This window comes from Rhinichthys klamathensis, unplaced genomic scaffold (genome assembly GCF_029890125.1).
Source record: "Rhinichthys klamathensis goyatoka isolate OS25496 unplaced genomic scaffold, OSU_Roscu_1.1 h1tg000093l_1, whole genome shotgun sequence".
Taxonomy (NCBI): Eukaryota; Metazoa; Chordata; class Actinopteri; order Cypriniformes; family Leuciscidae; genus Rhinichthys; species Rhinichthys klamathensis.
In genome coordinates, this window is record NW_026606632.1 from 353,443 (window position 1) to 377,086 (window position 23,644).

Here is a 23,644-nt window from a genome sequence, read left to right on the forward strand (position 1 = left end):
GTGAGTCATGTCAGTCTGATTCAGCCAGTGAGTGAGTCATTAGACTGATTCAAACAAAGGACACATTATTTTGATCGATTCCAGGATTTTTCTTTTCACTTGGGCTAGTGGTTCAGATTTTGTCCTTGCCCTGCCGACATTTTCATTGACTCCTCCACAAAAAAAGTAATTGTTGTGATGTTTTTTGTTGTTTTTCTGACCCATGTATTCTTGCATTCTAATTAGACACCAACATTTCTAGATATGCTACCAGTGAAATGTCACAATTCTTGATTTCAATTTTGATACCACAGCAAAAACTAACTAGCCTATCTAATATATATTTCAAACATGATTAAAGACATGTAAACGGGTAGTTCTAACATAAGTATTTAAGAAATCTACACTGTATTAATTAAATATAGAATCATCCTTATTAAAGCTATACAAAAATGTGTCACTCAAAAGCAGTGAGTGATTCACTCTTTCCTCTCTTCTTTTCCCTGTCAACTGTCATTAATTTCTTCCATGAAAAAGAACAAATTGAACTGCTGGTTACCAGTGTTTGGGGGTAGCGCGAGTTACGTAGTCAGATTACCTTTCTCAAGTAACTGGTAAAGTTATTGATTACTTTTAAACTGACAAAATATCTGAGTTACTTTTTCAAATAAGTAACACAAGTTACTTTGTTTGTCCATTTATTGACCGACACCTCTCCTGCGTAGACGTGTTGTGTGCGCTGTCAAAACATGATGGTTATTGTAGTTCTAGACTAAATGTGAGCAGGCATTTACTCATCTCACTTGCTCAAAAACAAATTCAGTATCCCTCAAAATGAATCAAAACAGTGTAAAGCAAACTCAGAATATCAGGCAAACTGCAAAGATTTAATGTTAAATTACACAAATATACTTATGTATTTTATCTTGTTTTATTAACCAATGTATTGGCTGCTGACCTTTGATTATCTAATTCAACCATAAGCAAAATGACTTGATACAGCAGTAGTCCTATTCATTTGCATTCTAGAATGTCAGTACAGCTGAAAGGTTTGTTTAAGCTGCACCCTCTACTGTTCCGGCATGAATTTGCATTTAGCCTTAGGCCATTTCACTTTTGGCGTGAAAGGGCCTTTACATTTACCAAAAATATAAACAAACAAGCAAGCCCATCCCAAGTGAGAAAAAGAAACGAAACACATGCGTACCATACTTTCCATAAAAAGCAACGAAGTAACGCAAGTAGTATTTTTTTGTAGGATGTAGTGTTGTTTCCCCAACACTGCTGGTCACGCTGTGTTTGTTTTTGCATGTACTAGTGAGGAAATCATAAAATAAAGATTATGTTGTTTATTTATTGTCTTTGTATGATTGAGTGCTGCCTAGTTTCTCCATGATCAATTCAAACCCAAGCTCAAAAGTGGTGTGGGAAACCCTGTCAGAGTATTTTAGTACAGTATTCTGTCCAAATTAAAGGGTTAGTTCACCCAAAAATGAAAATTCTGTCAGTAATTACTCACCCTCATGTTGTTCCAACCCCGTAAGACCTTCGTTCATCTTCGGAACACGAATTAAGATATTTTTGATGAAATCTGAGAGCTGGATCACTCCTCCATACTAGTCCATAGGCTTCTTCAGGGATTGAACTTGCCGGCCTCGAAAAGTTATTAAAGACATCGTTAAAATAGTCCAAGTGACTACAGTGGCTCAATCTTAAGTTTATCAAGCGACGAGAATACTTTTTGTGCGCAAAAAAAACAAAAATAACGACTTTATTTCAACTATTCATTTCCTTCTCTGTGGGCCTCGAGTCAGTTCACTAGTGTAATAGCGTAAGCTTCTGTTGTTGTACGTCACACGCATCATGCACATGACCAGCGTCGGCCAATAGTGAGCCTACGTGTGACGTAGCTCTACGGAATCACACTACGTTAACTGACTAGAGGCCCAAAGAGAAGGAAATGAATAGTTGAAATAAAGTCGTTTTTTTTTTGCGCACAAAAAGTATTCTCGTCCCTTGATGAACTTAAGATTGAGCCACTGTAGTCACTTGGACTATTTTAACGATGTCTTTAATAACTTTTCGAGGCCGGCAAGTTCAATCCCTGAAGAAGCCTATGGACTAGTATGGAGGAGTGATCCAGCTCTCAGATTTTATCAAAAATATCTTAATTCGTGTTCCGAAGATGAACGAAGGTCTTACGGGGTTGGAACAACATGAGGGTGAGTAAATACTGACAGAATTTTCATTTTTGGGTGAACTATCCCTTTAAGTGAAGAATGCTCAACTGTATGTTCAAGATCTGACCCGATTGTATTTGTGCACCAAAAAGGTCCCAACAATCCTGAACGCACTACAAAGGAGTGTGCAGGCGGTGCTGGTGGGAAAGATCCAGATCCAGGAATGGTTCGGAAACGGCATTAAGCGGGCCGCGCTGATGAACAAATGGGTTCTGAAGGAGGTGAACATCGATGAAGACGAACGCTGTCTACTTCAAACAGACGGTTCCTTCCTCTACCTGCTCTGCAAGGACGGTCTCTACAAAGTAGGCTCAGGGTACAGCGGCACCGTGCGGGTGAGGACATCTTATGTTTACCTGATCACCCATTGGAAATAAAAGAAGTTATTTTGCCAAGCAAATTTTCAGACTAAATTACCGTTAAGTAGTTCTGTAATCCATTTAGTAATTAATAGTGATGCACCAAAATTCTGGCAACTGAAAATATATATTTTTTCACTTCTTTCTGAAAAGAATTCAGTTTTTTATTTGAGTGTTAATTATTAAGTAAATTCAGTTAATTAATTGAATATTAAATTAACTTTATTTTCGGTTTAATTTTTCTGTCAAGTGAAAACTTGGGTGAATTTTTGGTATTTGGGTGAACAATTCATTTTGGTGCATCACTAGTAATTAGATAGTAATAAGTTATTATGTTTTGTTAGTTTCATTTACTTTCTATTGATATAGATTAGAGAAATTTGACCATTTTTTTTCTCCAGAATCGGACAGTTCTGAGATTTGTGAAGTCGTGGATCTGGTTTTGTGCTGAGGCAGCAAGTTGTTTATCATTGTGTTTGTGCGGGTGCTAATAAGAGGCTATCGATTGCAGGGCCATGTGTACAACTCCACATCTCGTATCAGGAACCGTGAAGAGAAAAGGTCATGGCTGGGATTCGCCCAGGTATTGACCTTGTTTTATGAGCGTTTCTTCTGATTGTCTGTCTGCTTGTATAACGCCAACGTAATCAGTGTGTAGTACTTGATACAGGTTTGAAAGCTTGATCGTATCTCCTAAATAAAGCATTACGTGCTTATGACGTATTCAACCCTGAACCTCTGTGAACAACTAAAATGTCATTCATTGAACTGCCTTACAAAAGCTTGTTTCTTGTGGTGGTTTGCTTTACAGGGTTGTTTGCTCTATCGAGACATGAACAGTCACAGCATGGCAGCCATTAAGATCAACCCAGAGACTCTGGAGCAGGAGGGCACCATCACAATGCCGGGTACAAACACCCCTCTTATGTGCTATTGATCGCTAAGAGCAGGGCAAATAAATGGCTTGACAAGCACACTTTTCTTCCCTGTGTTGACAGGTTTCCTATATTAAAACAGGACAAATCCAAGGGCTTTAATTTTTTTCCCCCTTGAATAGCCAATAGCTTTCTATATAACTGTATGCCTCTGTATAGCTCTAGATATATTATGTGGTTATTCAAAGTAATTTATTTAAAGAAAATGATCTTCTAAAGATTGTTTGTGACTAGCCTAAAACTGAATGTTCCTGTAATTTGGACTGTAATTTGAAACTGTAAAACTTTCAAATTTTCTCTTTAAAATTCGCTCTCTCTTTCTCAGGTCTACAAGCAGATGGACAGAACATCATATTCACTGATGGAGAATTTATCAACCAGATTGCAGCCTGCAAAGATGTAAGTTTTTATTTATTGGCTATGTTGCTGTCCCAAAACCTAGTGAGCTGTCTTCGTAGGTAGCATTTTAGGCATCACAGTTGTGCAGGCTGTTCCTAAAGATAGGCAGCAATATGCCAAATTATAAGGCAGCGTTGTATGTATGCTTCAGGGTGAAGGCAGTCCCACAATGCATTCTGCCAAGTGAAAAAATAAATCAAAGATGAAGGCAAGAGATATTTATTGATTTTTTATATATATTAGGGGTGGAACGGTTCATGTATTCGTACCGAACCGAAACGGTACGGGCGTCACGGTTCGGTGCACGAATTTACACGGAGAATACACGGTATAAAAATAAATAAAACTCGCGTGAAAATTAATTAATGTAATGCGGAACTACCGTTAGATACGCGGGTTCTTTAGGGACACATAATCTGTACCATCGGTTTAGCTCTGAACGCGCGTTCACTTCAAACGTTGGCTTTATACGCGCGTCCTATTCGCTTTGGACTAGCGTCGAACTAGACGCGAATTTAACGCTCTATTCGTGTTTGGTGTGACCGCATAATGAACAGGCTGCGATGTCAAGATTGCAATGCTGGAGTGTGTGTGTTTGTGTTTGTGTGTGAGAGAGAGAGGCGCGGCCGCGATCGAACAGTGGAAACATAAAAAACATACTCCGTCATTTTGTTCACTGTGCTTTTGTCACACTGTAAACTCTTGTCAAACTGTAACCTAAAACTGTCACCCAACCAAAATCTCTCTCTCTCTCTCACACACACACACACACACACACACACACACACACACACACACACACACACACACACACACACACACACACACACACACACACACACACACACACACACACACACACACACACACACACACACACACACACACACACACACACACACACACACACACAGCTTTGTTTTTGTGATATATGAGGACATTCCATAGGCGTAATGACTTTTATACTGGACAAACTGTATATTCTATCCCCCTACACTGCCCCTATCCCTAAACCTACCCATCACAGGAGACATGCTGCATTTTTACATTTAAAAAAAAACATTGTTTTTTATGTTTTTTAAGCTATTTGAAATATGAGGACTCATGCAATGTCCTCATATATCACGTGTAAGTTGTAATACCAGTGTAATATGCATGTCATTATACACATTTGTGTCCTCATATATCACAAAAACAAACACACACACACACACACACACACACACACACACACTGTTTTAAAAGCAAAACATATTTATCCAACTCCATTTCAAAACAGTCTGTGGGCCCCATCTTTTAGACATTCATAATATCGCATTGGTTTTCATTTCTCGTCCTCGGAGCACTAATCTTACACATTCTACATTGATTAAAAAAGAAAATCGAATGCGTTTTTAATGGTAGTATTATTTTATACAGAAATCAATTATTTATAATTCAGATGAGAATAATGTTACATTGTTAATTAATAATGTTAATTAAAATTAAGGAAAACAAATATATTTATCTGAAATATAGCAAATTAATTTTAAATTAATTCAGGTACAATTACCAAACATATCGCAAGGTCTTTTTGTCTTTTTATTAATTTAATTAATAAACGAATTATATAAAACTATTGTCAGTGCACTACGAATAAACTGGTTCTATGCCTTTATTAATAAAACTTATTTAAAAAATACAATGCCTTCTGCATTTTTGTTTTGCTTTTCCCTCCATACCGAAATCGTACCGAACCGTGATGTCTGAACCGAGGTATGAACCGAACCGTGACTTCTGTGTACCGTTCCACCCCTAATATATATAAATATATATATTAGGGATGAGTCGCGATCTTCGAATAGCCGAACTGCGTTCGAAATTCGATCATAAAATTGCTTATTCGAATTTCGTTATATTTTCGCGCAATTCCAATGTGACATAATTGACGGCGCGCCCTACTGTCCTAGATCGCACAGCAGGGTATTTTCCTGTCAGGGACACAAGGTGCCACTAACATGAATGAAACCCCCTCCTGCGCGATCTAGGATACCAGTGTTTTATACATAGTGTAAACAAACAACAGAAGAAGAGCATTGTCGTGACCGTTAACTCTGCGCCCAACAGAGGTGGGTATAGACTAACTTACTGTCTATGGTAGTAACCGTCTATGGTAGTAACAAAGTAGGCTACATTTACTTCACTACGTTGGGCGACGTTCCTCTCGTTACTTTATTTTAATGCAATACATGTTGTTAAATGCGTAGTTTATTCCAAGCGCGCTGTGTCTTTTTTATGGGCATGAGCGATGCTCCATTCACAAATGAATCACTCTTTTGAGTCGATTCTGTTCAAAGACTTCATCAAACAAGTTGGCAGATCTGTCTAAATCGGTTCGCGAATCAGTTTGAATGATCTGTTCAGTTCCTCGCGCACTGAATCGTCTGAAGCGCTTTCAATTCACACTCGACACGGAGTCGTAGCAGGAAGATTTAAGAACATCAAGAGCGTTGGATGAAGTGGCCGTGGACCTACAGTTTAGTCTAGTGAAAGCAAATCTGCAAATGCATCATATTTTTGCCAGCGATGAAGATCTAGTTGAACATCTTCGTGTGATGTCTGTGAATGAATGATTCCACAGGACGATACATTCTAGTTCATTTCATTCAGGTAATACATTTTACAACCAAACAGATTATTACTCGACGATAGCACTACAAGTATGATGACATTATCCGTTTTTTGGACATATACATTCATTTATAGGCTACATTAAATAAGCTACCATTGTCCACGGTTTATGAAATGAACACCCGCCATCCCGCGGTAACGTTAATGTGTGTGTGTATTGCGCAGTGGCATCACACGAATAGTTTTGATTGAAACTAATTTGTTTAAAAAGTAGGCTTTTGCAGTAACAAGGCAGGTTTGCATAAAATCATTATGAGATTATTTTTTTTATCTAACGAGCATCTGGTTTGGCGATGCAAAAACGGACTGTCGTGCTTATTGTTTTTTTCTTCTATGTTAACTACCGGTATGTTAAAAAAAACGATGAAAACATGTTAATTGTTCGAATAATAAACAGTTTGTTTGATGACAAATCGCTAAAGATGAAATTGGCCTCCCTTTCTGTCATTGTGAGTGTGCGTTTTTTTTTTTTTATTTATTTTTTTTTGAACGATAATCGACTTTTGCTCCTCGATTTTCGAATGTCATTTTTGGCAGAAATCCACATCCATAATATATATATATATATATATATATATATATATATATATATATATATATATATATATATGAGGAGCTCTTTTCCAAAACGCGATAAACGCCATTTAAAAAAAAATTAGTTTGTCATGTCATTTTGCTTTGTTCTGAACCTATTCACTGCTCCATCAATGTTTCATGCCAAATCACTATATTTCCTTGTTTAAAATGTACTGCAAGATGCAGTTCTTTTCCAAACCGTGATAAGCGCCAAACCTATTTTTAGCCTAAAAGCGATAAATCCTCTCTCGACAAATCAGAATTCAGTGAGCGTTCTACGCAATCCAACATCGGCGCGCTGAACAGAGGTTTGTTTATGTTCATTCATTCCTCAAAATGAGTGCTTTAAACGGTGATAACACTTTTGATGGCCTTGATGAGCCAGTGAGACATACACCTGGGGTAGATGCTGCTGCCAAAGGTTTCTGTTTATAATTTCTGCCAAAAATGGCATTCGACAATCAAGGAGCAAAAGTCGAATATCGTTCGAAAATCGACATTTTTATTTTATTTTTATTAATCAACTGTTTTCTGTGTGTCAGTGTCTGCAAAGATGAAATTGACTATCAGCATCTCTGTAGTGAACGCGCCTAGAGAGAAATGCATGTAATGGATTACATAATCAGAGAGTATGCTATTTATTTTCGTTTTTAATTGTTTCGTTTAAAGACATTTCAAGCTTTCTATATAGATGTATTTCTCATGTCTGTGAGGCATACGCTGAATTTCGGTTAATTTATGATGAGATGCGCACCAGTTCACGTGCAATGCAAGTGACCACGCCGGCGCCTCCATGTCATGATTATATTGTCTATTTGCTTCTTATTTATTAAATCCAGGCAATTGGTTGATGAAAAAATTATTAAAATTAAGATACAATTTATACAAAACGAAATTCACTTTAAAGAAAGGCTTTCTACAAAACAAAACTTAATTAAGTGGCCAAAATCATCCATTTTTGGATTTTTCTTTTGTGGATTTATAGCGTTTAAAAAACAACAAAAAAACTTTGAATTTATCATCAACAATATTGTTGTTTGATTCAATAATCATTGTTCAACATGTTCAGACTGAGGGGAAAAAACATTTTAACAGAATATTTGTTAAATATTTGTTAAATAATTGAATATTCACAAAATGTGTGGGTCTAGGTAAAAAAATTTTTTTTTCCTAAAAACTATTGAAATGGATTTATCGCGTTTTGCAAAAGAGCTCCTCATATATATATATATATATATACTTGTATTTGTATCAGGGTTTATTTTGTAATAATTATACTGATCAGTAAATGTATGGATTAAAAAGGTAAAAAATAATAAAGCATAGTATAATACACTACTGTTTAAAAGTTTTGGGTCAGTAAGATATGCTTTTGAAAAATTGATTTGATTCAGCAAGGAGGACATTTAAGTAAAGACGTTTTTAATGTTACAAAAGATTTCTACCTATAAATACATGCTGTTCCTTTGAACTTTTTATTCATCAAAGGAATTGTTCATTCATGGTTTCCACAAAACTATTAATCAGCAAAACTATTTTCAACATTGATAATAATGAGAAATGTTTCATTAAATCATATCAGAATGATTTCTGAAGGATCATGCGACACTTAAGGATGCTGAAAATTCAGCTTTGCCGTTACAGGAAAAAACATTCTTTTTTAAATATTTTACAATAGAACACAGTTACTTTGTATTGTAATAATATTGCACAATATGCTATATTTACTCTTTAATTATTTTTGATCAAATAAATGCTGCCTTGATGAGCATAAGAGACTTAAAAAAAATCCTACCAATCCCAAACTTTTGAAAAGTAGTGTGTATTTAAGACTATTTACATGTCCTTTTATTTTATTTTCCTGTACTTCTTAGAGTATCCTGCCATTAGTTTAGCAACATGCTGATGTTAAACTCTGGAATCAATCGTATTTACTAGAAACCCGTTATTTGTAGGAGGTTTTATTGGTTGATTTGTCAATGGTTTGCCAAACTGCTAGGTGACAAACTGATATAGCCAACCAATACATGTGTTCAAATAGTTTGTAATAGATGGATAATAATGCAAGAACCCCAATAAATGTTTGATCCGAAATGAACAGCCTGTTTTCTCCACGCTGCGGTCGGTCTTCATCAGACGACAACCGATTTCCCTGTCCCTCCCTCCCCTGCACGTCATAAAAACATGATCATTGCCTTTTTCTCAAGTGGTGTGATTGTGGCTGTCAGCAGCACCTGATCTCCTTTGTTTCAGCCGAATTCAGCTCTGCTGTGTGTGTGTATTGAGTGTGTTTGCATAATAGCTGTGTAGGCAGGGAGGGGCTGCAGCACTGGACGTGGGCATATCACTGGCTGATCATGAGTGGGCAGCAGTTACGGGGAGGGGTGTGTGATATTCATATCTGCCTTTGAAGATCCCTTTTTGCATACATGAATGAAGAGTGTAGGGGTTAAGGAGGGAAGTCGTGAGGGATAATGTTTTGAACTGCTGTGGCGCTTATCTTGGAGGGAGGAAAAGACGTGCATTTCTTAGCGGTGCGATTATTGCCTGGAGCGTCGGTTTTTGAAAGCTCACTTGTATGGTCATTAACAGCTGCAAATCAAAGACTCCAGTGTGTCGTCTTCTATTTTTTTTATATCACATGCTCACTCATGCAAACTCACAGACTACATGCCCTAGTCTCACCATAGTGTACACACCCTGCATAAGCGTGTGTGTTTCTGGATGAAACTGGCCCAGTATATGTAAGGGTGCTACTTTGCATCTCATGCGCATGCTAACATAGTTCAAATCTAAGACTGAAGCCTCTAATGTTGTCAAAGGCTCTGAGATAATGGCTATTTTATTGAGCTTTGGAACAAGCCCAGTCATCAAGAAAAAAAGTTGAACTGTTCAGTATTAAGACGCAGTCACATTAGACTTCAAGCATGCATAATTTCTTTGGGCATTGAAACGAATCAGATTATCAAATATTTAAATAAAAACAATAATTAAAAAAATACGCCATCTAGTCCACATTACTGCAACACTGAAAACCAGCTACTTTAAAAAGATAGTTCAATTCTGACATTTGCTCACTCATGTTGTTTCAAACCCATAAGTCTTTCTTTCATCTTCGTAACACAAATAAAGATCATTTTAATGAAACTTCATACATTTCTTTACCTCCATTGAAAGTCCTTTACATCAAAATTTTGAGGCTTTAAAACGTTCATAAAGACATTATACAAGTAATCCATATAAATGGAGTCTTCTGAAGAGACACATTCACTTCAGGGCAAATTAGGCCATCCTTAAAAATATTTTGGTTTGCAGTAACAGCAAAAAAAAAAAAAAAAGGGTCGGTAGGTAGGTCTATATTTTTTTTTCAAGATTCAATGTAAAAAAAAAAAAGGACAACTTTGGTCATGGTGATTTACGTCGGTATGAATTTAAACAAATTTGCATATCGTGACATCACTGACTGGGTCTTCAACCCATGCCTTCGGGCGCACCATTGCGAACCTCATTCTGATACAGGTTATAGACCACAAACAATTTGAAATCTTTGTCAAAAAGCATATTTATTGCATTAATTCCATCTGCATTCATTTGGGGGGGAAAAAAAATAGGCAGAATAAAAAAAAAAAAAAAAAACTACTAGATTTCAATGAAAGTGGATTTTCAGAGGGAAACAAATTAATTAAAATGACTAATCTCACCAGCGCCGCGCCGACCAATAAAACAGGGCATTTGGCACCATTATTTACATTTGACCCATAAACCTCTGCTATTATTAACGGAAATCAGTGAGGTCAAATGGCTGTAGAAACTATAGGCCTATTAAGTAGTCCTGACATATGGTCGATTTTCTTTAGTGCAATTTAGTACATTTCGGTATGGGATGTGCTGTTTTATTGGTCAGCGCGGCGCTGGTGAGATTAGTTTGCGCCGCGCTGACCATTGGGTGGCGCAAGCAAACACTTCCTCCCTGCGCTGTCGAGTCTGTCGCGTGAACTCTGTAACCGCGTTTCGTCCCACTTTCGGTGTGTTTGGCTTCCCATACTTATGTGTGTTTGTTTGACCATTAAGAATTTCGAATAATGAGCGCCTAAATGTAGGCTCATACAGACGTATTTCACAAGCAGCCACGCCGCAGCCATCACCAAGTGCGAAACATTAACAGTGAATGAAACGAAGCGAACGCACAGGCCATAGTGTGACATGCGTAAACCAATCAATGGTGTAAACATAATCATCATAGATGACGCCAGGGGTTTTTATTTAAAAGAAAGAACGTAGCCTACGCAATTTATATTCACACTACTTACTATAATATAATTTATATTATTTTATTGCATTTGTATTAGTTATTTGAAGAGTAAAAAAAAATCGGTCGGTCTTAATGCAAGTTTACAACCGGCAAGTCGGTCGGACTAAAAGGGAAAAAATAATAATAATTGGGTCGGTCTTAATTTGACAGGGTCGGTCGGGTTACGGCAAACAAGAATATTTTTAAGGATGGCCTTACCTACTGTTTTTTTTTTTTGGCAAAATATGTAGATATTTTTTGCCGTGAAATTTCACCAAAATGTCACTGCACCTTTAGACTGAAAGATGACTCTTGAGTCTTCCGGCAGCTAATACATGCACAGATCTTTCACAGCCCAGTGCATGAATCTAAATAACTTGCTCGCGGAAGCGACCGCCAGCAGAAAGACATAATTAAATCTGTAATGAAGTTAAAGGTGCCCTAGAATGTTTTATTTTATTTTTTTATAATGTTTCCTGGGTTACCCTTATAATGTTAGTATGTTTTTTAGATAAAAAATAATCATAATTTAGAAATAAATGGCATTTTTCCTAGCCTGTTTTTAGCCTCTGATTTGAACACTCTGTTTGAAGGGGCGTGTCTGCTGTGGGATTCAGTGTAACCGCGGCCACTGCTGTGATTGGCTGACATGCTTGCATATGAAATAGCAACGCATTACATGTGAAACTCTCTCCCGAATACTTTTACTACTGCTATTATACGTTTTTACTATAACAGCTATCGAGATTAACGAATCGTGAGATGTTTTTAAAGTATTTAGATCTATTCCCATCACATAAAATGTTGCCGTGATGAGCATTGAGCAGATGACTGTGTGTTGATCGCGAGAATGAAGATCTTATCATTGCAAAGCAGTTTCTGCACTCTCTCTGCTTTCCCCAATGCAAACACGATGATGTAAATACAGTAAGAGCTTCGTTGTGCAGTAACGTGCGTCATTGATTTCATAACGAGTTTGGCAAGTGTCCAGATAAACTCGCGCCGTGTGGAAAGATTGTTCTTTGATCGCTTTCTGTATATAATTTGTTCACAATTTAAATACGATTATTTTCATCCTACTAAAAGAAACGATGTGAAGCTGATATTTTAGTCACTGGCTTGACTTACTGATGCATAAACAGTATTTAACGATTTTGAGAGAAAGATTACCTGTCTGAACTTGAACAATTACACATCAGAAAGTGTTGCTTGGTAGCTCGATCCCAGGCCAGCTCTGTATTGGCCCAAGTTGAGGAAACAGTCGGTGAAATGTTTGTGTACATCCACACTGAGCAACTGCCATGCTTCGGCTGCGCAGTTCCGCCTGGCATTGAGGGCTGGCATTATGCAAATATTTGGAGGCGTACATATTAATGATCCCGACTATTGCGTCACAGTCGGTATTGTGTGGAGAACCGACCGTTTTTCAGGGGTGTTTTTCATAAACGTGAATTAAATGAGAACGCGAAAACAGTCCAGTTTGAGATTCACTCTATGTCATGTCCATGCACTGAACTCTTGTTATTTGACTATACCAAGGTAAATTAAATTTTGAATTATAGGTCACCTTTAAGTAAAAGAGTGACATTGCAGAGTCCCAAGAAGTGGCGACATGGCAAAAGCATTCGCTACTGAAGACTGCCTTAAAAATTAAGCACTGGACTGGGCGGTTTGGTTTGGGAACTTAATGAGACTGCTTTTAGCAGGGAGAAGGAATAAAACAGAACTGGCCCTGCTGCTACTGATAGTCCCGCCTCAAACTCACGCCATTGGTTGCTTTGTCAAACCAAAGTCACTGTATCAAACTAATTGGAATGATCAACCAAACAGAACCACGTATTAAAATGTCTTAAAGACACTTTACACAGGTTTACAAACCTGCTCCTGGAGGGCCACTGTCCTGCAGAGTTTAGCTTCAACTGGCCTCAATGTTGGAATTTGCATATTTAGACGGGATAAGATTTGCTTTAGCATTGAAAAGATGCCACACATTAACCTGAAGAGCATCCTATTGTAGCTCAGCTTAAGCATTTAATAACTGTAAAATTGTGCTTAAACGTTTATGCTTGCTTGATGTTCCGTCGTGCAGATGTAGGCGCACTAGAAAGAGGCAGTGTTTTTATGATGATTAATGATTTTGTGTGTGTGTTTTGGTTTATTTAGGACGGCTTTGTGGTGCGGATCTACGCCACCAGCTCAGACCCGGCCCTACAGCAGGAACTGCAGCTCAAACTGGCCAGGAAGTGTCTTCATGCCTGTGGCATCTCCCTCTTTGACCTGGAGAAAGACCTTCATATCATCAGTAAGACCAGTGCTTCAGTGCACACACATCTATGCATGCAATCAGTGTTTAGGAGGAAGCAAGTGTTGAAATGAACTGACTTGGTGTTGTCTCGTTTGTGGCGTGTGTGTTTCTGTCCTCAGGCACAGGGTTTGATGAGGAAGCAGCGTTGATTGGAGCTGGCAGAGAGTTTGCTTTGATGAAAACGGCATCTGGGAAGGTAGACATGCCTCTCTATATTCCTCAGTGTCTCTTCATTCATATTTAACTGAATCTGTGTTACAGAAATGTTTGATTCTTCTTTATGTGGTGGTGAAACTATTTCTGTCATGCATAATTACAGCATTGGATTAGAGGTAGAGATAAAGCAGATCAGGATTGGGTAAATGCCAGTAAACATGAAGAACATGTTTTGGTTTTAAGAAATTATAAGAATGTGAACCTTAAGGACCATTAAAGTCGGCATTAAATCAAAATGTATTTTCTTAATGCATGTTACTTATCTTATTGTAAACGTTTCATACGTTTTGTATTGTAAAATTGCATGTCTATTGTTGTATTATTGTACCTTTAATTTATGCTAATTTTAAAAATCATTTTTAATAATTTTTTATTAGGGCTACACGATTTTTTTTTTGTATGCGCTGCTTGTCATTGATCTACGGCTCTGTAAACGCTGCTCCATCTGAAAGCACTGTGAGTTTGAGTCACTTATAACGTGCATTTGAAAAATGCGTCAAACATGAGAAGCATTTATGAACCTCTTGTCCAACAAAAGACAACATTTAATAACATGCTTTTACTCCAAACTCACTTCATAACGACAGTTGAGCATCCTTCTGTGAGATGATGTGGCTTCTTAAACAGAATAAGGCAGTCGTGTGTTTATTAGACATGACTCATGTTTAATCAATCAAAGCGTTTCAGTCTTCTGTTTATTAGTATGATGCCCATAGGGATTTCCTGGAATGATGTGTGTTATCATACTTCTGCGGGGTATATTTGGCGTTTCTGTGTGAGAGCGCCCTCTAGCTTTCAGATGGAGCAGCATTTACTACCGATCAGCCGTGCTGCACTGACAAGCTGCGCATAAAATAATCGCATCCTTTGCCAAATCGCGTGCGGTTTTATTTCGATTAATCGTGCAGCCCTATTTTTTATGAGAATCTAACGAGAATCACCATTGTATATAGTAAAATATATATTAAAAAGTTTAATTACATGAACACATTACAGTAATGAGATTTTTTAGAAAAAGTTTCTTTATGCACAATATAATTTCTTATTTTTCTTTCATTATTTTAACATTTTTATCTTCACATATATCACTCCGCCTTTGCTTGTGTTACTATAAATCCATACTAGAACTAATACAAAAGATTTTGTACGATTAGAGATGACTGGGTCTGTTGACAAGTAATAAAAGGGCACCGATGCATTGTCCTTATTAAATTCAGCTAGTTGCACATTCATCTGACCATTAAACATGTACGTTTATTTTGTAATCCTCATAAATTTACAAGTGTAGGTTGTGTGAGTAAGAATGTGTGTGCCTGTTTGTTTCGCCAGTGTGTGAGAGTTCACACTAGGTCTGGCTGGCAGGGCTGATGGCAGTAATGGTGTCTCTTGTGTGAAAGGGACGGCAGCAGCAGAGAAGGCAGCCTGTAGAGCCGCACACATGCTTAAATAACTGGAAGTAATTTGATTATTCTACGCTTCCAGTTGAACGCCGAGGCTCTTTGACACTCTGTGAGGCTGGAGTGTTTGAGAGGCCAAAGAGAGCACAGCTTGTGTGTATTTACACATGCTCCTGGAGCAGTACAAATAAAGGGGAGCGGACAGGCTCCAAAACTGACACACACTAAGCACTAAATGCAAGTACAAATTGGTTTCGGCGAGTACATAAAACAATTTAATCTTAACTTGATTAGGATTTGGAAAAAAATATTGTTCTGTTAAGTAATGACAGTAAATGGTTTATTATCTCAGTTGAGCTGCCGTTGTCAGGTGTGGCAAAAAGTTCAATTTGGACACTGGGTGTGTCTCATTGATCTGAAATGTTGGAGTGTGTTTTAGGGAGGTGCAGGCCAGGCCTCATGAGATATGGGAGCTGCTGTAGGTTTATCATCCTTTAAAACTTATCTGGAGATTATCCAGTCCAGTGAGCATAGCAGTAAAAACAGGCCTGAATGAGTCATGGCTGGGCAACTTTCCTAATAAATGCTGTGGCCGGTAATAGAAGAGAAGGTTGTGTAGTTCTTCGCACACATACATTAATGGGACTGCAAAATGCTGATATGTGTTTTCTGTCATCATCGATTGTAGTCCAGAAGTACAGTATTTATTTGATATATTTTAATTAGTTTTTCATTTAAAATTGAGAATATATATATATATATATATACACATAATTTTAAATGAAGATTTTATTTTAATTATATGAATTTTAGTATTTTATTCATAGAATTGATATTTAAATACTAATAGTAGATGTATGTGCATCTGACCTACCAAATCTTTTTCATATTTGTCCTCAAATACAAGACATGTAACGTCAGGTTTGTTGAATGATCCCAAGCGCCGTTTGCGAGGCACGTATTCAAATTGCACAAATGATATTTGTGAGCTAAAGGGCAATTTCAGAAACTTCAGATGGCTTGGAATGAGTCATTTTAAGAAGAATTTTATGGTGCTGCTTAGTTTTTTTTTTTTTTTGGAACCACTGGTAACTATTCACGTTTGCAGTGTGAACATCCAAGCTGCAAACTGACATATTTACTTTTTCTGCGGGATTTGTGATCTGAAGAAAAGAAATACAGGAATAAAGGGGTAATTTTGTTGGGGAGTGCAAAATAAAAATAATTAAAAGCAAGAAAATGATTATTTTTTACTCGAAGACTATCTTTTGAGTACGAACCATCTATTAAGGGCTTAATGTTTTTTTTTTTTTTTTTTGGGTGTTCACACATTGGTTTACAGGAACTAACACAAACCTCTTGAAAGTGAAAAGTTAAAAAATAGATCTCCAAATGAGATTAAAAAATATATCTCTTCACTTGAGTTTGGATAGGGCACATTCTCAGTTTTTTTGACAAATTCAGTATAAAATAATTATAATAATCGTAATTTTTATTATGATTATTATTAAATAATATATCGAACAAAATAAGAAGGATATTGCAACTGTTGTACCGTTAAAAAGGATAAAATAATTTTTTTTAAAAAATTGTACAACTGTAAAATTACAACACTATTACAATACTATAATTAGGGATGTAACGATTCACTCATCTCACGATGCGATACGATTCACGATACTGGTTTCACGATACGATTCTCTCACGATTTTTTTAACAAATGAGATTTAAAGGGGTCATATAATGCCATTTTTGTACAAGCTAATATGATTCTTTAGGGTCTAAATTAAAAGTTTGTAATATACTTTAATTAAAAATTCTCATTAGTATTGTAAGAAAACACTTATTTTACCTGGTCAAAAACAGCTCTGTTTTCAGCACGCCGTTTCAGTGCATATGACTTTAAATGATAATGAGCTTTGCTCACCCCGGCTCTCTGTTCTGTGCATACACCATTTGTAACTCAATAACACAATAACCATAACGCGTTGTTCAGTATAAACGTGGGATTATGAATTATATTGAGAACGTCATACATAGAAAACGTGCTGTAATGTACCCTGAGTGTAAACCTTAGACGCATTCATTGTGAAGCGTGCAGCTAGCGATTTGCAAAGATTAATATATTAATATAAAGTTTAATAAAACGTTACACTCACTTCAGTTCTTCTGGAGGTTCAGCTGGAACACGAATATCTGGTACCGATCCTTTTTTCATGAGCAGCTTCTTAGCAAAACCAGCTTTACACTGATCCTCGTTTATAAAGCAGTCTGCTGAGAAATGATTCGCCCAAACATGAGAGCATTGACGTTGCTCGTGGGGAATATTCCCTTCGAAAACAAACTCAGCCACTGCGTCTTAAGCGGTTCGGATTTAGGAACATTAAAATGACTGCTGTGTTCGTTATTACACCCAAGAACAGAACACCACAATCGCTTAGACGCCATTCTGCTCATAGACAGTGCTCCAGCATATCAACAATGTCCGCGCAGACTATGATTGACAGCTCCCTCATGAGCGAGGGCGGGTCTGTGTTGAAACGCTCCTGTCAATCAACAATCGTGGGAGGGGCGTGCGAGCTTGTGACGTCACACGGTCGAACGGCTCGATTTGAGGCAGGGGGAAACATATAAGGAGATTAAAACAAAAACACTGGATAGATTTTTATCATTATATGATGGTTGTGTACAGACACTGCCAACACACATTTCAGTACAATCAACTTGTAAAAGTGCATGTACCATTATATGACCCCTTTAAGACAAAAGTGTCCCTTTTATTATTTCTCAGACAAAATGCTGCACATTTCTTTTTAATTTAAAATATATTTGTCAAATAATAAAACTACATTAAAAAAATTCCCTTCAAGGTTGTTTCAACTCAGTCTTTCTGTCTGTTTGGTCAAGAGGCTGTTACCTTCGCACACTATGTAAAAGACTGTGTAAAATTAGTACCAGATTGACAGGGGTTTTACATTGTAATAAAGGCAAGATTCTAATTTTGTTATAATTTGTATCATTACACTAGTAAGTGTAAAAAAAAAAAAAAACATTTAGAGAAAGAGATAGTAAAATAAATACAACACCTGGTTGCCACGGAAACTCTGATGCACCTTGTGATCTTCGTGGCTCTCGCAATTGTCGTATTATTAATGACTTTTACATGAAAACGGAGGTGACTGGTGCTTCTCACGGTGGTGATTATTATTAGTCTACGGAAAGTCAAAATGCCCCCACACCTCCGATTTGAATGAGTCAACGTCAACATCTACGCTTGCCGTCGCAATGTCTACCGTTTGACGGCGCGTGCACACCAGTCATGGCACACACTGGTGCGGCGCGAGCGGAGCAAACCGAGCGTTTTCAGTTCATTCCTATGGAAGTTGAGCTTGGCTCACACAAGATCAAGTTCCATGAATGAAGTGAAAACACTCGCTAGCTTCACGCCAGTGTGTGCTTGCTGCTATTGTGCCTGTAAAGCCAGGTTCACAACTTCACAGTAGGCTATACAGTAAACGCGCCCTGCTGTTTAAAACGTGTATCGCGATTTGTTTAACATTTCAACCGACTTGAATCGTCACACATTTTTATGGATTTTCAACCGGTTGCGAGTGAATCGTTACATCCCTAACTATAATACTATTCAAATTATATCTTCTGTGGAAGTGTCAGGACCAAAAAATGTTCGTCCAATCATTGCATTCAGTCCATTGTAGACACAGTCAGTGAGCGTTGCAAACAAACAGCAGCCACCTTTTACAGTTCCATCTGAACCAAGACAACAAGCTTATGCTGCATTCACACCATGTCATAATTACTGTAATTAAGAGATGACAACTTGTGACGTTCTTCTCAAAGCTGTTCACGTTCTCAGATTTATGCATTTCTATGGCAACACTATCAATGCCGAATTGAATCTGCAGCAGTGAGGTGGTAAAAGTCAGAGCTCTCTTAAGTTGTTTACGTTCATTATTATTGTAATGTTATGTGCTTTGAGACATGATAATGTTATGTGCTTTGAGACATGAGGTAATTTAACGCCGCTATGCAGACTCTGCTCTGGCTGTGCGCGTTCATGTGTTTTGGAGAAGGCGTGGCTTTGGAGACGCTCTTTGGCGCTAGCTTGCTATTACTAGCCTCTCTGAAATTGGCTACCCTAGCTTTAAATCACAGTCTGCACATTTTCACAATAGCACTAAGCCATATTGTGATATTGATTTTATTTTGAAATATTGTGCTGCTTTAATCCTGCCTAACATTTACATTTACAGGTTTAGAACGACATGAAGGTGAGTAAACAATGACAGATATTGCATAGCTGTGTGAACTATCCCTTTAATAGGCCAATCAGGCACAGTTATTGTCTGGTGCAAAATAGTTGTCCTGTCACTACTTGAATGCCTTAACTAGTGTCTGTATAAGAGTTCTTGAGTGCCATTTCAGTGGTTCATTCTTATTATCTGAAAGAGGTATTGGTTTGTGCCATTGCACACAGGCTTGATAACACACAAGGGAGATGTAAACGTGATTGTTTTCCTCTCCACTAATGCAGATCTACTATACTGGAAAGTATCAGAGCCTCGGCATCAAGCAGGGCGGCCCGTCGGCTGGGAAGTGGGTGGAGCTGCCGGTCACCAAGTCGCCCAAGTTTGTGCAGTTTTCAGTGGGCCATGATGGCTCTCACGCCCTGCTGGTGGCAGAGGATGGGAGCGTCTTCTTCACGGGCTCCGCCAGCAAAGGGGAGGACGGAGAGTCAAGTATGAGCGAAATTATTATCATGTACATACTTGATCTGACATAATGATTAATGGTCAACCTCTTATAATGGTGTCTGTCTTTAGCAAAGAGCAGGAGACAACCAAAGCCCTACAAACCCAAGAAGATGATCAAACTCGAGACCAAGACGGCCATCTACACGGCCTGCAACAATGGCAGTAGCAGCATTGTCACTAAAGATGGAGAGCTCTACATGTTTGGCAAGGATGCCATTTACAGCGACAGTACCTGTACGTACCCGTTAAAGATGGCAGGAAAGAAATGATGGCCTATCATATTGCTGTCTGTAAAACCATATATCTGTCCTTTGTGGGAGAGATTATTTAGAGCCAGTACATGATCCACATCCACAAAAGGGGGATATATTTAGAAAACTCCATATTTGGATGTTCAGATTATGTACATAAACGGTTTCTTTTTTTTTATGATTGGATTTCTGCCAGCTTATTTTTGCTGATATAGCAAATATTCTAGCAGTTGATGCCCTACATACGGGATACTTAGTTTTGCAATTTATATAGTCATATATATATATTTTTTAATCCTGAAGCAGAGTTTCAGGATATGCAAATACTGTCATCCATGATTGCTGCATAGTGATGTGCCTCTTGCTGCATATTAAAACACCAAACTATGTGTAGCCCATTTAAATGGCTCTATGAAATCAGTTTTATTTTTTCCCTGAATTAATTTTTCTGGGTTCACAAAACTTGTACAATTTGACAATTTATTGAAAGTTTAACAAAAATATTTTTTTTAGGGCCCATACAATCTGTTTATTTTTTTCTCAAAATCTGTTTTATTCTTCCCACATTTCGTGTTTTCCGTTTTAATTTTTATGGATTCCATTTTTAATGTTTTAATTAAACTTGAATAATAAAAAAGCACATCCAATCAGTTGAACTCAGAAAACTTGTTTTCTTGTTTCCTCCCCCCCTCCTCAAATTTAATAATTAAAATTTTTTACAACAGTAGGGCCCTATAAAATGTTTTATTTTTTCAGAAATTCTGTGTCGTCTGCTGTGCAGTGTAACCGCAATAAAGGCAATAGTCCAAAATCTTCAAAGTTTCTAGCGGTTAATCGTTTCTCCTGGTATATCGCCCACCCCTAATTTGAGTATCATTCGCTTCACAGCTGCTTTATGTTAAAATGTTATGAGAGATTTATTAGCATGCATGATACATTTTTTTCCATGATTCATTTTTGACTTGCAGGTCAGGTGTCAGATCTGAAGGGACAGTTTGTAACTCAGGTAGCTATGGGAAAAGCGCACACTTGTGTCCTGACCAAGAGCGGGGAGGTGTGGACATTTGGAGTGAACAACAAGGGCCAGTGTGGTCGAGACACTGGAGCCATGAGCCAGGCAGGGAAAGGTGAGAACCGCTTAATCAAAACCAAACATGGAAATGTACAATTATATACTAGCAAAGGCCCTGAATTCTTGACCGTCCTGGGAAAATTCCACCAAATGGAATGATAGCTATAATGCAACATTTTCTATATCTTTTGTGGAGTTTCTTCTGATGTGTTGTGCTGAGTAGCTTCACCCACTGTAAAATCTCATTAGTTCAAAATCTCAATCCACATAGTTTAACTACACATCTAATATTTATTAGAAGAAAAATACTTGATTCTCCAAATTAGTGATCAACCGATATATCGTCACTGCCGTTATATCAAGGTTATATCAAAATCTTTTTTTTTTTTTACGTTTATTGGTATAAAATTGTTATATGCATGACTTATTAAAGAAAACACACAAAGTTATTATATTGTTGTGACAGTGTTTTATCCCTTAACTCATCTTTGATCACCACAATTACATATTTAAACTTTTTTTCCTTAAAAAACAAAATGTCTTCATGCCTTTAAATAGCTTCAATGTAACTCTACCCCCTTTGCCTCATTTAGTATACACGGTTCTATGAATATGTAAACTAGCCCCGCCTCCACTCACTCACACCAGCTCAGAGATCCACTCGTTGACGATCACACATTGACGTGATTGGTTACAAGGTAGTTTGCGACGTCAAACACCAGCGATTTCAAACCGCATTTTTGAGACTGTCTTTGGTTCACTGCAGTTGACCATAACTAACAGAGCCAACTGAGATTCAGATTCAAAATGTCAGGTTGTGTAGTCAGCTATGTTTGAAAGCATGTTTTTAATGTGTTCCTGTCGTAGCGTTTGGTGTAGAGAACATGGCCACCGCCATGGACGAGGACTTAGAAGACGAGCTGGACGAGAAGGAGGAGAAATCTATGATGTGTCAGCCAGGCATGCACAAGTGGAAGCTGGACCAGTGTATGGTGTGCACCGTGTGCGGAGACTGCACTGGGTACGGCGCCAGCTGTGTGAGCAGTGGCCGACCTGACAGAGTGCCAGGAGGGTGAGAGAAACCAAACAACACACACAAATCACCATAATCCAGCTATTATTTCAGAACAAGAAATTGCCATGAATATAGTATTTTTTTTTTCCATTGTACTAAACCGGCCACAAGGGACATGACTTAAAAGATAGTTAATTATAAAAAAAAATTTTTGCTTATCAAATAAAAAATTCAACTAATAAAGAATACATTCTCAAATTACAAAAAGTAAGAATAAATTAAGTTATGGTTAAAAGTGTAGCTACTTTTAACTATAAAATAATAAATGAATAAATCAGTTATAATTTGTACTTTTAAAATAACTTTTTAAAAATGTCTTTATTTTTGCAGTATTGAAATGGCACAACAATATTTCATTTTTAGAAAAAAAAGTCAACTTTTAGCGTTTCAATTTCTTACAATGTATTTTCTTACATTTTTCACTGCATATGTTTAGAACACTTAGGTATGGTCTTTTTTATCTACTTTTGTTGAAAAAATAAATGTAGAAAAGTTGAATAATTTATTTTAAATTACCGGTAACTCAAGTAAAAGTACCACGATTAATTTCTCCTGAAAAAAATCTACTTTTTTATTATTTAATTATAAAAGTAGAAAAAAAAAGAAAAATGTACTGTAAACGGGAGTAGTTGTTATTTGTTACTTTTTAATTGTGATATTTACTCTCATCAATATCTATAGCACTACTGCAGTCCTTATCCATTTATGTATATCTCTCCTCTGCAGGATTTGTGGCTGCGGCTCTGGTGAGTCTGGCTGTTCGTCATGTGGCTGCTGTAAGGCTTGTGCCAGAGAGCTGGATGGTCAGGAGGCCAGGCAGAGAGGAATCTTTGATGCTGTGAAAGAAATGATACCGCTGGACCTGCTCTTAGGTACTGAGGTGTCATCCAATCACATTCGTTACAGCTCCATAGCCATCAAATCATATCTCTTTCCTGTCTGTGAGCCATTTTCATGTCAAATGTTGAACCATACTGTCTGCATGCATGAAGTATTCCGATTAGGGAAGGGCAGAATGAAAATATAACAATTACAAATTAAACAAACAACATTTTTAAAATATAATTTAAAGTCACCATGAAACGCAAGTTGTGATAGTCTTTTCTT

At 37.4% G+C, this 23,644-nt stretch overlaps 1 protein-coding gene across 16 annotated transcripts in view; it reads left to right on the forward strand.

The window, feature by feature from the left end:
• Positions 1–23,644, forward strand: part of mycbp2 (MYC binding protein 2) — a 138,456-nt gene that overhangs the window by 26,695 nt on the left and 88,117 nt on the right. For all 16 annotated transcript variants that reach the window (XM_056252195.1, XM_056252198.1, XM_056252202.1 and 13 more), the window contains exons 6-16: positions 2,312–2,554; positions 3,090–3,161; positions 3,390–3,486; positions 3,839–3,912; positions 13,613–13,751; positions 13,874–13,950; positions 19,920–20,124; positions 20,209–20,373; positions 21,359–21,517; positions 22,330–22,534; positions 23,264–23,409. In XM_056252195.1, coding sequence (XP_056108170.1) covers positions 2,312–2,554; positions 3,090–3,161; positions 3,390–3,486; positions 3,839–3,912; positions 13,613–13,751; positions 13,874–13,950; positions 19,920–20,124; positions 20,209–20,373; positions 21,359–21,517; positions 22,330–22,534; positions 23,264–23,409 — 1,582 coding nt within the window. The remainder of the gene's footprint in view (positions 1–2,311; positions 2,555–3,089; positions 3,162–3,389; positions 3,487–3,838; positions 3,913–13,612; positions 13,752–13,873; positions 13,951–19,919; positions 20,125–20,208; positions 20,374–21,358; positions 21,518–22,329; positions 22,535–23,263; positions 23,410–23,644) is intronic.